At 38.7% G+C, this 14,509-nt stretch overlaps 1 protein-coding gene across 1 annotated transcript; it reads left to right on the forward strand.

Moving 5' to 3' along the window:
- The first annotated feature begins 883 nt into the window (after positions 1-883).
- Positions 884-12,466, forward strand: LOC107294461 (acetylserotonin O-methyltransferase-like). The gene is made up of 8 exons (XM_015823693.2): positions 884-955; positions 3,145-3,319; positions 3,744-3,873; positions 4,776-4,844; positions 5,844-5,962; positions 7,526-7,666; positions 7,826-7,948; positions 12,258-12,466. Exons 1-8 carry the CDS (start codon positions 884-886, stop codon positions 12,464-12,466), a joined length of 1,038 nt encoding a protein of 345 aa, XP_015679179.2.
- Positions 12,467-14,509: the final 2,043 nt, after the last annotated feature.

A 14,509-nucleotide genomic window follows, 5' to 3' on the forward strand; every position in this document is an offset into this window, starting at 1 on the left:
CTTGCTCGGCTGTGGCTTGGGGGGCACTTTTTTCAGTGCCATTGTATCTTCAAACAGACACTAAGCGATCTGTTGTAAGTCGAGGACTACCTGTACTTTATCACTTTTTTCCTTTTTTTTTTTCGTTATCACGTTTTTGACACCTTGCTAGGCGACTGGTGGTACTCAGATGTTGCCATATCCTAAAAGTGGTACAATGGGTGAAAAGGTTGAAAAGCCCTGTTCTAAACCATTCAATAGTTTAAAATATCTTGTTTTATTTTTACGTTTAATTGGCTTAAATAAATCTAGATTTTTTTTAAATGGAAAAAAATCTGTAGTCCATTTGTAAAAGAACACTGATTTATTATCACATTATAATTAATTTTTTTTCTGCAAAATCATTTTCACCCTTCTTCAGAGTTTCAGATCATTTAACATCTTTTAAAAGCATGTTCTTGTTATAATTATCAAGCCATTCTCTCCTTCCTAATAAAATCTGCATTCTAATCTCTTTCTAAAGGAAGAAAATGAGCTTTTTCTAAATTTTTATGATTAAAGTTCTTCTAATTTTCAATAATATGTTATTACATTCCTTCTTAAGGAAATTTGATTTTGAAGAAAATTCTTAGAATCAATGAGAACATTCCAAATATATTTCCTGTATTTGTGCTTCTGTAAATAGTAGTAATTCTCATTACCATATATTTAATGAAATTTCCTTACACTTTTCTTTGCTTTCTTGTATTATTTGAAACAATTCCTTTAGGGCTTTATATATTTTTTGCAATTCTGACTTCTTAATTGTGGCAGCAAGCCATAAATATTTGAAGTGCTTGCCTTGGGAACTGGAGACATTTGATTTAATATGAAAAGAGCTACTATAGAACTTCCTAATGACACAATGAGATCACTTGAAGAAATTGAAAATATTAAACTGTTATTTCATCACCAACATTCATTTATAATTTCAAAGGTAAGATATGTAATACCTACAAATAATACATAAAATATTAAAACTTACAAAAATATTTTATTCTTTCTATACTATAAGATTTCAATGGATATGAAGTGTCAATTATACAAACTTTATTCAGAATTATATACAGTTAATCCTCATTTTATGACCGTAATTGAGCCCTGAATTATGATCATGGTTCATTATTGTTTAAAGTTAAGATACCTGCCTGACCAGAAGTAAATTTCCGGCCTTTTTCACAGCTATTAAACAAACACCATAGTTGTTAAGTCAACACAGCAGTTATTAAACACAAGCCCAATTCATTAGGCAAATCAATTCGTTTGAATGGCAAAAAGCACCATGAAGTGCAATCATGTGACCCCTTCAACATGCATTTATGTGACCACAGGGAGACAATGCATTCATTTATGATGCCTGGGATTGCTTTATAGGCTGCAAAGCACCCATTCTGTAGCAAGTGAAAGTTTGAATGGTTGTAAAACAACCAGTCATTAAGTGAGTAAACTAGATAATGTACTGAAGGACAACACAGAGGCCTTTTACAATAAAACTAATCTACCATCTTTAGATGATACATTAAAAAAACCTTTCGTTTACTCCTGCATCTGAGGTAGAGCTTAAACAAATATTTTTTAAAATCACAAGTGATAAAACACTATAATAAGATGGGTTCCCTCTGGAGTGATATAAAAAGAATTATAGATCTTTTGGTGCCAAACCTTTGTCAGTGTATGAAGAGATATTTGATTATGGAAACTTATCACTAACATTTAATCTGGTTTATATTACATTTATACCAAAAGCATGTAAAGATCAACTCAGAATGCTAATTATTGTACAAACACATTGATAATGTTGAGACAAAGATTTTAACAGCAGTGTTGGAAAATAGATTACAGCAAGTGATATTGCTCTTTGTTAAGAATAATCAAGCAGGGTTTATAAAAACTAGGCTTCTGCCATTAGGCAACATTGAAAGATTTATAAGAGTAGCTCCTAATTCAGTTGAACACAAATAAATTTTATTTGCAGACTACATTTTTGGTTTATTTTTAAGCCATACAGTACTACCTCAGTGTTGATGCCATGTAAAGAAACCTTTAGCAAAATACTATAACAACTGCTCCAAATTGGATTGATGCCAATCCATGAAAAAAAAATTAAGCAGCCATTTAAGGAATATCAAGTTTGTACTTGTACCAAATCATTAGATATTTCAGTATGTGTTTGCCAAAAGATATAACTCAGTAACTTTTAATATAACTAAAATTAGAGAGAGGTTTCTTCAGATAATGATTAATGGGAATTATTAAACCTTGCTATTTGGGGAAAGGTGAACACTCAAAAAAGTAAATATTATTCCCAGATTAGTTGCCATACACAATCATGCTTGGTTCCTAGAACATATTGTTCTCTGGAGTGTGAGTATGTGTATGCCCCACTCACTCACATATGCACGTAACTGTGATTTAGTGAGTTTATTAATATTCCACAGCAATTTCCTTTACCAAAAACTCAGAACTGTCCCAATTAAGTCCAGCCACGAGCAGGCCAAGATTAGTCCACAAAGCAATTGAAAGTTATTCAAACAAAATAACTCCACCTGGCAAAACTTAAATCCAAAGAGAGCTCATGTGGGAAGAAAAGTTCAGAGTCTTCAAGGCACAATTCCAAATGCAATGTCAATCCAAACTGAAGCAGGAATCATGATGATCAAACAAACAGCTAGAAAACCAATATGTTGTTCCCAGCAATGCCTCCCTCTGTCTGCTATGATAAATAGCCAGCTTTCCGGTGCAACCCATAAAGATGAGCAGGGTTTTCTCCTCTGGAGTAGTCTGGCTGACCTCCACTGCTCCTGCCTTTTCTCTTCCCTGCATGTTCTCAGATCAAGTGCAGAAGGCAGTTCCTCCTCCTCTTCACTGGTCATCTGCTACTGCAAACTTTCCCCAGCTGTAGCCTCCTCCTAATCTCTTTTGGATGGATGGCATACAAAGAGCCATCAATCAACCCAGTTCCTGATGTGCCAGGAATGGGCTCAACCTCCCCCGAGCTGATATCTGAGAAGGAATATGGGGAGTCACTCAAGGGAGACATGACAGGATGGTTCTCTGTGTGATCTGGAATTCTCAAAAACTTAAATCTCTTTGTATACCTCTGCCCATTTCTTTATTTTCTTCCAGATCATATTTAGTGCCAGTCAGTTGGGCGTCTTCGATCTGCTGAGAGAGTCAGGGGAACTGATGTCCCCTGCAACTGTGGCTGAGCACTTGAAGACCAGTCTCATCGGGATGCAGATGCTGCTGGAAGCCTGTGTGGGGTTAAAGGTCCTGAAAGTGGAATGGAAGGATGGCAAAGGTGATCCTGTTAGCAGGAGGAAGCAGTTACAGTTATTTTAAAATGACCACATGGCAATTTTTCCATGGAGTTAGTTGTTTTAAAATGACCACATGGCAATCTTTCTGTGGAGTTAGCAGTTTCTGGTCATACTTTTCTCATTCTTCTTTTAATTTATAGTTACATGTAGTTATGAGTTTTGCTCACTAATTTGTTACATTATAAATCTTATGTCCAGAGAACTCCTCCACTTTGCCAGCCTGTGACTTGATTCAGCATTGTCAACAATTCTTTTTGGAATGCCAAATCAACTGCTGTGGGTTTCATGTTTGGAATAAACTGAAATATAATCATTTATAATATCCTTATGCTTTTCTCATCTTAAAAGTATATGGAATTCAGCAATGGTGTTTTGAAGCAATTTATAATATGCTTTCATTTTTAGATGTTTATGGAAATACAGAGTTTGCTGATCTCTTTCTGGCTAAATCAAGTCCAAAATCTCAATATTATACTATGAAGTTTTTATCAGAATGTGTATATAAATCACTGCAATACTTGCCTGAAGCTGTAAGGTAAGAAGGGAGCATTACTGAAGTAAAAATCTTTTCACCAAGAGCATGTTACAGACCAGGACTCTTTGTGGGCTTTCTGTCCCACAAGTAACAAGATTTTGAGTCCTCACTCGGAGATTGATATTATTTTTATGATTATGCACTCCATTATTTTAAAATCACCATCACTCAATACAGTTTGCCTGCTTTCTCAGCTGTCTTCCCTGAGATCATATACCTAATAGTCTTTGAAGCTGTAGATTTGCTTAAGCATTACAGTATTCTGTGTTGCTTACCAGGGGAATTTCAACAGATACAGTGGTGGTAAACTGATTACACACACCTATTTCCTTTTGGCCTTTCCTGTGATGCATGTTATTTAACCACTTAATCAAAATATAATTCTTGCTCAACATCTTTGGAAAACATGTCTATAAATACAAACAAAGGTATGCCTGCACAGACACAGACACAAACACACACATACACACACAAAACACAAAGCTAACTTAGGTTAAAGTTTTTAATCTGATTAAAAAGTTTAAATTGTCTTAGCATTTTAATTTAGAAATGATTTAAGTAAAACTGATTTTATCAAATATCTGAATTCAGAGGACCTAGTATTTAAAATAAAAAAATAACAAAAGAATTGATTAAAGGAATTTATTTTATCTTCATACTATTTAATAATGAAAAAAAAGTAGTGAAACAACATGGACATAAAAATTTAAATTTCATTCACTCACTTCACAGATTTCTAGTATTGTTTAGAGCCTGTGATATTTTTAGAGTAACTTTTGTAAGTAATACAATTCGCTATATGAATATAAGCACTATTTGATGCTGGAGATGAAGAAGAATATAATCACTAATGGTATTTTTGTTACTTTCAATTTTTTTTTAAAAAAAAAAATCTGCTTCAGGGATGGGAAACCTCAGATTCTATCAATATATGGCATTTCTTCAAATGAATGTTATGGAGCACTATACAGGTAAGGAACATTTTTATGACTTAATTTTATAAAGATTGGGCATAAATAGTTCTTTGGCTTTTTTTTCTTACCATATCTCACTTTTGAAATTCTGCAAATATTTTCATGACAGTTTTTAATAAAACAGAAAGAGTAGATTAGCAGCAATACCCACCAACACTGATTCTGGCCAATCGTGCCACAAGCAGAACCAAACCCCAGATATGCTCTGATGATGCTCACATTATTCCATCCAACCTACAATCACATGTTTGGAGACTAGGTTGCAAATCAATCTATCAGCCAATTTATCACCACTTTATGGAAATTGTGGAAGAATGGATGGTTTGCAAGTAGAAAAAGGTGTGGAGAGATGTGCTGAATAGTGTTTTCATAATGTTGTTATCTTCTGCTAGCTACGTTTGGATCTTAGTGAAGCATGAGTAAGGTACAAAGTGCCCTTGTCTTATGATGTTTTTTTTCTTCCAATCTTCAATCTCTCTTTGCTAGGACTGGGATATTCTTACAACCTATCTCAATGACCAAGAATTAATTTTGAAAAGGGAGAACTGGAATCTGTAGCTAGAGCTAGGTCAACTACATCTGAATTGGTGGAATCTGCAGTGTAGTACATTATAGGAACAAAGATGCTTTAATTGATTACACACAGATGATCCCAAATCCTGTATTTTATGTCCACAAAATTGTTGGACTATTTTTGACATTATTCAAAGACAGCTGAGCCTGAGACACATATTAGCATATTAAGCAGTTCTGGCTAGGAACTTCACTGGTTGGAAATAGGAAAAACTGATCCAGCCCCCAAATGGATGAAAAATGCTATTTATCTTCAGGCCAGAAATTAAGCAATCTGCTCTTTAAAATCAAAATATTATCACAAAAATCTGCAGGGAGCATAGCCCATAATGAAGTATAGCTTTACAGTCAGATGTTAATCACATTGTATTTCATGTACTTGTATTTCTGTTGATTACCTGCCAATGCAATTTTCAATTCTAGATCAAAGGAAGGCATTGAAAGCTTTTTCAGGTACATGGATGAAGCTTGGAGCCTGCATGGAAAAGAAGTGGTCTCTGCCTTTGATCTTTCTGGTTTTCAGCTGATTTATGATCTGGGTGGTAAGTACATGAAAGTTTTCATCATGTCCCTCACTAGCAATTTGATACTATGTGATACTCTGAAGAAAATGGATTGAAAAGACAACTCAGCTTCTGTCAAGACTTTGTAATTTCCTGATTGCAAAATAAGATCTTCTTTTTCCTGGAGTTTTGAACGTTACTTGTAAGTACCTAATTTTCAAATGGCATAACCTATCTGTATTACTGGATGTCTCACAGTAACTAACAACAGTCCTGAAACTGTTTGGAAAGAGGTGGAGGCATTTTTGAAGATGAAAACACTTTTTTCCTTATTTCTCCATCCCTTGTCTGGGGTTGATATTGCCATGATGCATGGTATGAAAGAGAGCCAGCTTTGTGCAGTGGTTAAGGGATCAGGCTAGAAACTGGGAGATCATGAGTTCTAGTCCTGCATTAGGCATAAAGCCAGCTGGACCCAGTCACTCTCTCTCAGCCCTAGGAAGGGGACAAACACAAACCAGTTCTGAAATCTTGCCAAGAAAACAGCAGGAAGTAGAATGTGCGGAGATGGACAGACTTACTTTGAAGTTGAAAGAAAAAGAAGAAACAGAATATTATCAAACCTGGGACTTATTTTATCAATGGCTAAGAAAGAATAAAGGATTAGGAATTAAATTTGTATTAGTGAATGTAAAACTCAGACAATACATTTGTTGAACAAGTACTATTGAATGTATGAAAAAAAAAGCAATTTTTTTTATATATATATAAAAAAAGTTGCCTGGAGTCAACATATAGCTGAAGGCACACAAAGAGAAAAAAATGTATGAAAAACATTTTAGAATGTACCATAGAATTACATTTACTGCAGTAAATTTTTAGGGTAAAATATCCTTGAACAAAAGATTTGGCATGAAACCAATGGGTTTAGGTGCTCTTTTACAAATACTTTTTGTTTTGGTTACCATGTGTCTTAGTATAATAGAAGTATTCCTCTCAATCTGCAGTGAAAACATTGTACAAGTGAAATGTTTCCAAAGAAATTTATGGAAATTCTCATAATTGGACCTTGGGATCACCATAATAATATACAAATTATAGAACTACCTTACCCAACATTATACTCTGAGATTAGAATTAGATTGGAATTATTATTTTCCCCATCAAGAAACAGTTATCCATTTTATATAAGCAGTATTAAATTTGGAAAATGGTTTCATAGCCTAACAGATGGAAAAAGCCATAAATTTATTTAAAACAAATACATTTGCATGGAACTGTAAGCAATGGTGGAGGAAAGAAGATTGGATTTCTGCTCAGATTTTGCTGCAGCCACTTAGAATAAAAGGGTGCTCTTTAGTTTTAATAAAGCAAAGCAATTAAAGAAAAAGTGATGTAAAGAATCACTGGATGGGAATGGATTGAATATATTTCTTTAAATCACAATATTATAATGCCTGCTTAGCCCAACTACATGAAAAATAAAACAAGGTGGTAAGTTAAAAAGGCATAATAAATATTCTAGTAAATTGTTAAAAATGCTGACATGTAGGACATTTTTTTCTTACATAGATCCTTTTTGCATTTTGTTCTTTTTTCTAGGAAGTAGTGGTGGCTTAGCTAAGGAATTGATTTCAAAATACCCAAATTGTACTGTGAAACTTTTTGATCTTCCTGAAGTTGTGGAAATATCTAAAAAATATAATGCATTTTCAGATGAATCCCTGATCGCTTTCCATGAAGGTAATATTTGTTTTGAAACAATATCACTGCCATTTCAAAAAGCAATACTGAAGGAAACTAGTAGTATTTTAGAACCAGGATTTGTGAAAAGGAGAATAAATTCTGTTTCCAAGGTGATAATAGATTCCTACCTTAATAAAGAAATTATTCTTTTTGCAGGAGATTTTTTTAAAGATCCAATTCCTGAAGCAGATCTTTACATCTTATCAAGAGTCTTGTTTAATTGGAATGATGAAAAGTGTATCCAGCTACTAACAAAAGTATTTACGGCCTGTAAACCAGGTAGGCATGTTTACATTGCCAGAAAGAGAAAAAATGCCATTTGTAAATGGGAAAAGAAGCAAGCCCCTCCATGACTTTTTTATGTACTTGCAACAATCATTGACAATATACAGATAGTACTTGACTTATGACCTAAAATGGGCTCAGAAGTTTGATTGTAGGTCATTGCAGTCATTAAGAGTCTCACATAAGATTAATTTATTCAATGGCTGCAAACTTGACTCTCCAAGTTGGGGTTTTTAAGCAGCTGTGTGGGTCGTTGGGTAGTCAGACTGAAAAACTGCATACCCAAAAGAGGGCAGGCAATTACTCTCCATGGGCTGCAGAATGGAAGCTTGGAAGGTCTGATGGAATGTAGTGGAGCAGATTCCCTGGAAGGAGGGGGCACATTCCAGAGGACTCAGTTCAGATAGATTGTGGGAGAGAAAATGGTGAGCCCTAATAGTTCCCAGCGTATATGATTCACATATGTCAGTGATGGCGAACCTTTTAGAGACTGAGTGCTCAAACTGCAACCCAAAATCCACTTATGTATCATCAGGTGCCGGGTGGCCTGGCCCATTGGGTGGGTATGGGCCATTGGGTGGGCGTGGCCCATTGGGTGGGCATGGCTGCAGTGGTCATGGCAGACTGGGTGGGCGTGGCAGGGGGGGGCAGAGCCACCTCGATATTGCTCATGGGGAGGGACGCCTCTGGGGGCCAGGCAGGGTTGGGGGAGATCCAGGAGGTCTCTGGCAGGTGGGACGGTGGGCAGGAGGCTTGTCCTGCGGGGTGAGGTGAGACGAAGCAGGGGGTGGGGCAGGGGTGCCATTGCCGCAGGGCAAGGCAAGGCGAGGCAGGGGCTGGGGCGGCTGCTGCCTGACACCATTGGCCCCCACACACAGTGAGCGCATGGGGGCCAACTGTGTCCATCAGCAGCCACAGCCTGCTGGCCCCTCGGTTTTTGGTGTGACATGGCTGTTTGCCTTCAGCCATGGCCATTTGCCGCCTCGCGCATCGCACCCAATGCCGCTGCCATGAGGCCGCGGAACAAGCTGGGCGGAGCTAAGGAACTGGTATACCGGTATACTGCTACCCGGCTTGTTCTGCGGCCTCATGGCAGCGGCACTGGGCAGGAGGTGGCAAACGGCCAGTTTCGGCGCAACGTGGCTGTTTGCCACTGGCTGCAGCCATTTGCCCCCTTGCACATCACACCCACCCGCATCGCAAATCTTTCCAGAAGCTCACCTCAAAGAACGCCCAGCACAAAGGATGCTAGCACAGCTCCTAGGAGCCAGAGGGGCACTTCATGGCAGCGGCACTGGGCAGGAGGTGGCAAACGGCTGGTTTTGGCGTGACGCAGCTGTTTGCCACCTCGTGTATTGCACCCAATGCTGCTGCAATGCGGTTCATCCGAAAGCGGCTATGGTTTCCCCCTCACCTGCCCATTCAGCTACACCTTTGGTGCCTCTGTAGGCAGAGCTGCGAAGTTCTCTTCTTTGCAGCTCTGCCTACAGAGCCACCAAAGCAGCAGGTGGAGCGCCGGAGGCTCAGGGAGGGAGGGCGCTGAAGTGGGCGGTCAGGCCATTGGCAAGAGCTACGCATCTGAGCGGAAAGCGGCCTTGGAACAAGTGGGGCAGGTAAAGAAAGAAATCCTTGTTTCCCCCAGAAATTGCCTTTCTTTCCTTACCTGACTTCCAGCCCCATGCTGTTTCTCCTTTGCAATCTGCCGCTGTCGCCACATGCAAGGAAACAAAGGAAGGTTTTTTTTGGGGGGGAAAAAGGTCAATCAATCAATTCCAACTTCGTGATCTTTCATGAGAAGATGGAATTGATTGATTGACCTTTCCCCCCCCCAAAAAAACCTTCCTTTGTTTCCTTGCACATGGCGGTGGTGGATTGCGAAGGAGAAATGGCACGGGGCTGGAAGTCAGGTAAGGAAAGAAAGGCAATTTCTGGGGGAAGCGAGGATTTCTTTCCTTACCTGCCCCACTTGTTCCGAGGCTGCTTTCTGCTCAGACACGTTGTTCTTGCCAATGGCCTGACCACCCACTTCAGCGCCCTCCCTCCCTGAGCCTCTGGCACTCCACCTGCTGCTTTGGTCAGCCTCCTGGCCCCCACCTCAGCACTCTGCCCACCGCCACCCAGCACAGCCGCGCCGGGGCTGGCCTGGCATGGGAAGGGCACAAGCCATATCCTCTCACCACCATGCAGGGTAAGATTGCTGCGCCCGCCCAGCCCAGATCCCCTTGCCTCTCCCAAGTGTTATTTTACTAACCTGCCTTTCAGTTGCATTCCATTTCTCCATTCACTTCTCAGCCTTCCCTACTTGATTGTAGGACTATCGTTACAAAAAAAAGTTTCATTAGACTTTCTAACTTCTTGAAATCTCGCGAGAAGTTAGAAAGTCTGATGGAATTTTTTTTTTACCGATAGTCCCACAAACATGCAGCGAAGGCTGAGAAGCGAATGGAGAAATGGAATGCAGCTGAAAGGCAGGTTAGTAAAAAAAAAACAACACTTGGTGAGGTGGGGGCGGGTGCGGCAACCTTACCCTGTGCAGGTATTGATGCAAGTTGCTCATGGACGGGACTGAAGTCCTAGGACTGGGGTGATGGTTTACGTGCCTACAGAGAGGGCTCTGTAGGCACGTAAACACATGCCATAGGTTCACCATCATGGACATAGGTAGTAGTCCGCTTCAGTTTGGCAAAATTCTGTCTATAAATGTGGAACAATAAATAAATCTGTTTGGAAGAATTATTACACATCTTCCTTGGAGACAGAGTTTTGTTTCCCTGACCCACTGCAGACCTTCCCCTGGCCCCCATGTGTGGAAGGGAACCACTGTGCTGGGCCAAAGAATGTAAGTTCGGATCTTCAGCATCCTAGTTTCCTTTCTTCAGCCTACTGAAAAAGTTCCCCTTGCCTCCATCTGTGGAAAGAAACTTCTGCACTGACTTGGATAAACTCTTCAGGATCAGAGCTTCCTTTCTCTGACCCAACATAAGAGTTCCCTTCCACTCCATGTACAGAAGGGAACCACTGTGATTGTCTAGAGAAAGGAAGTTCAATTCTTCAACATCTAGTTGTCTTTCTTCCCCCCATAAAGGAGTTCCCTCTGCTCTATGTGGTAGGGTTTCTTCAGAAACACCTATTTTCTATCTGTTTGGCTGTGCCTCACATTGGCTTGGCAAATCTGCCAGCAGATGCACAAAAAGACAAATGTAGTAGACCAGGGCATGGGGGGGGGGAGGAAGAAAGCATTGGCCTTCTGGGTGGGTGGGGAGAAATGAGCAGGGAGCAGAGCCAGGTTTCCAGGGACTCTAGGACCTTTGTGTGTACTGGAGGGGTAGGTGACAACTGAGATGGGGAGAGAGATTGGTGGGCAGGATATGATAGCAGCACTTTGAAGTGTAACTGCATTGCCAAGCATCAATATTTTATCATATGATTGGGGGGGGGGAGGGCAATGCAATAGCCATATTTTCCCCCAAAATTGTCCAGAGTAGCTTTTAGATGAGATGGGTGGTACATGAATCTAATCAACCAACCAACCAACCAACCAACCAACCAATCAACCACTTTAGGCATGGGTCATAACTCTTTTTGTTTAACACCATAATAATTTTGAATAGTCACTGAATGAACAATCATGAATTGAGGATTACCTGTAGTTGCAAAGAAATCAGTTGTATTAGTGCTGATCCTCAATGCATTGCAGTTATAGATAGATTTGGATACAGACAGATCATACTTTTCTACATAATAACATTAGAAATGGATCTGTTTGCATGAAAAATACGTGTGATAGCTCATTTTTAAACTTAAAATCTCCTGGAGATAACTTTGACATTTTCAAAGCACAAACAAAATTTATGAAATATTAAATCTAAACTTGCAGAAGAAATAGGCACTTTGGGTTGCAACATTGAACCATTACCATCCAAGACAGAGAAATGCCACTTATTACTGAATTTAAGAAAAATCTGGTTGAGGAAAGATTGCTTAGAAGTTCCATGTTTCTTCAGTCATGAAATATAGGCAGAGCATGGGAAGCAATTCTGTGGTAAATAGGCTGAAGTGGGCATATGTTATGAGTTAGGCAATGCTGAAGGAATTGCAACTTGGCATAACATTTCAATATCTTTTAAGACACTAAATTGGACCATGGATTTAGCCTATTGAAAAAGTGTCCAAAACAATATTTTTAGAAGGGGGGGAAGTAGTGGGAGAAGGGCCACAGCCATAGGAATGAAAATAAGATTCAAAGACAGCACTTCTTTTATAGGCAACTTAGTTTTGAGTTAACAAATTACTTTTGGAACAGGTGGTGGAATCTTAGTAGTGGAACCAACTATTGATGAAGAAATATCTGTGTCTTTTCCTGGTCATATATATGCCATGATACTGTTGCTTCAGACCGTAGGAAAAGCACGGAAAGTATCAGAGCATCGCATGCTCTTCAACACAGCTGGCTTTAAAGATATTCAGTTCAAGAAAGGAAATGTCTTTGATGTCATTTTGGCCAGAAAATAATATTCAGCTTGTTTTATTCCTACTGAGTGTTAAAATAAAATTCCAATAATAAAATTGCTTTTACTATTGTATTGATTCTAACCTGTGAGTATATAGATGTATTTATTTAATATACTAATCCTGTTATCTATTTACTAACCNTTAAAGATATTCAGTTCAAGAAAGGAAATGTCTTTGATGTCATTTTGGCCAGAAAATAATATTCAGCTTGTTTTATTCCTACTGAGTGTTAAAATAAAATTCCAATAATAAAATTGCTTTTACTATTGTATTGATTCTAACCTGTGAGTATATAGATGTATTTATTTAATATACTAATCCTGTTATCTATTTACTAACCGTATTCCTCTACTATAATATTCACCCTGGAATAAAGTAATTTAGTCTTGAAATTTAGTCTTGAAATTTTGGAATTCTGCAGGGGTTTATCTATTGCCAAATACAAGTTATATCACTACTCAAAAGACCAATGTCTATACTGTGGATCATCTGGTTAGTTGTTGTTAGAATGCCTACTAGGCCTCAGTTGTAAAAAACAGTAAAATACAGCAGTTCCCACTTTGGGGGGGAAAGTGCCTATATGTGTGTCAGACCTACAAGTTAGACCAGACCAGACAACCAATTCCAAGGAACACGAGAACTATTTTTCATTATAGTAACTGAATCTTGCAAGAATGTTTATGTTTTACTTTTTTTCTCCAATGGCCTTTTCATCAAGGAGGAATCAAAGCAAGTCTCATTTCCTAGGGCTGAAGGGATGCCTCTGCTCTTGGTGTTTCTGCAAGAGCTTTTGAATATTCTGTTTAAGGCCAGCTCCGCAGCTCTCTATAATGTCCCAGATCTTGTGTGCAGATTGGGATACAAGACAATCACAACTCCTTGGGGTTCTCTCCAAGGCATTGACTATCAGAAATCAAGCGGAACCATGAGAGAGTTAGGCAAACAGCTGTTCTCCACAACTGTTGGGAGGTACTTGACACCAGCCTCAATGAGATACAGAAGCTGCTAGATCCCTGTGTGGGATTAAAGCTTCTGACACTGGACTGGAAAGATGGAAACGTAATCCCATGAGACATAGGAAACAACTGGAATAGCCAATAATTATTCTATAACTGCAGGCAATTTATGACTGTACCTGATGAGCTTGACAGAGTCCAAGAATTTTTAGAAGGGGGGTTTCCAGACATCCCAGATCAGAAAGTTGGTGTAGCGGTAACATGTTTTGCTCTTTGTATGTGTTTGTGCGTGTGTGTTGAGTCCATTATCATTGTCTTTGTGATTTGGGTTGGCTTGCGTCACAGGACCTATTTCATTTTCCCAATGTTTTATATTTATATGTTATATATATACAATTTAATATATAATACAATTTATATTGTAAAGTCAGATAAACCAGAATAGTAAAAGAAAGAAAGAAAGAAAAAGAAAGAAAGAAAGAAAAAGAAAGAAAGAAAGAAAGAAAGAAAGAAAGAAAGAAAGAAAGAAAGAAAGAAAGGGCTGAGCAGATTTCCAAACTGAAATAATATTCAAATCCCAACAGTAATGAAATTTGAAAGAATGGCCATTATACTCTACCAAATAGTCTTTATGCCTCTAGAGGCAGATTCCTATTCAGGTCCAGCTAACCACAGCTTGAATGTGTTTCGATAACAGGGGAGAAGTGGACATATGGGTTTTTTTACTGCTTTTTCTTATCTTCCTCTCTTTTGCTATTCCAGTTTGAAAAAAGTGGTCCCTCTTGGGTTAAGTAACATCTCGAGAAGGACACACTTTGCTTGCTCTCCCCACTTCTGCCAGTCCCTAAAATGTGTGGCAAGCAAGTAGTAGCATGGTGTGACACCAGGTAATAATAATAATAATAATAATAATAATAAATTTAATTTATATGCCGCCCTTCTCCCAACGGGACTCAGGGCGGCGCACAACATATTTAAAAAACAAAACATAAATACATTCCCCCCCGATAAAACCGAATTAAATCAAATTTTAAAGTTGTGTCTCTGTCAAATTGTTAAAAGATAAACCCCAAATAAAATCCTCCCT

Source organism: Protobothrops mucrosquamatus, unplaced genomic scaffold (assembly GCF_001527695.2).
Source record: "Protobothrops mucrosquamatus isolate PMUCROS unplaced genomic scaffold, P.Mucros_1.0 scaffold1952, whole genome shotgun sequence".
In the NCBI taxonomy this organism is placed as follows: Eukaryota; Metazoa; Chordata; class Lepidosauria; order Squamata; family Viperidae; genus Protobothrops; species Protobothrops mucrosquamatus.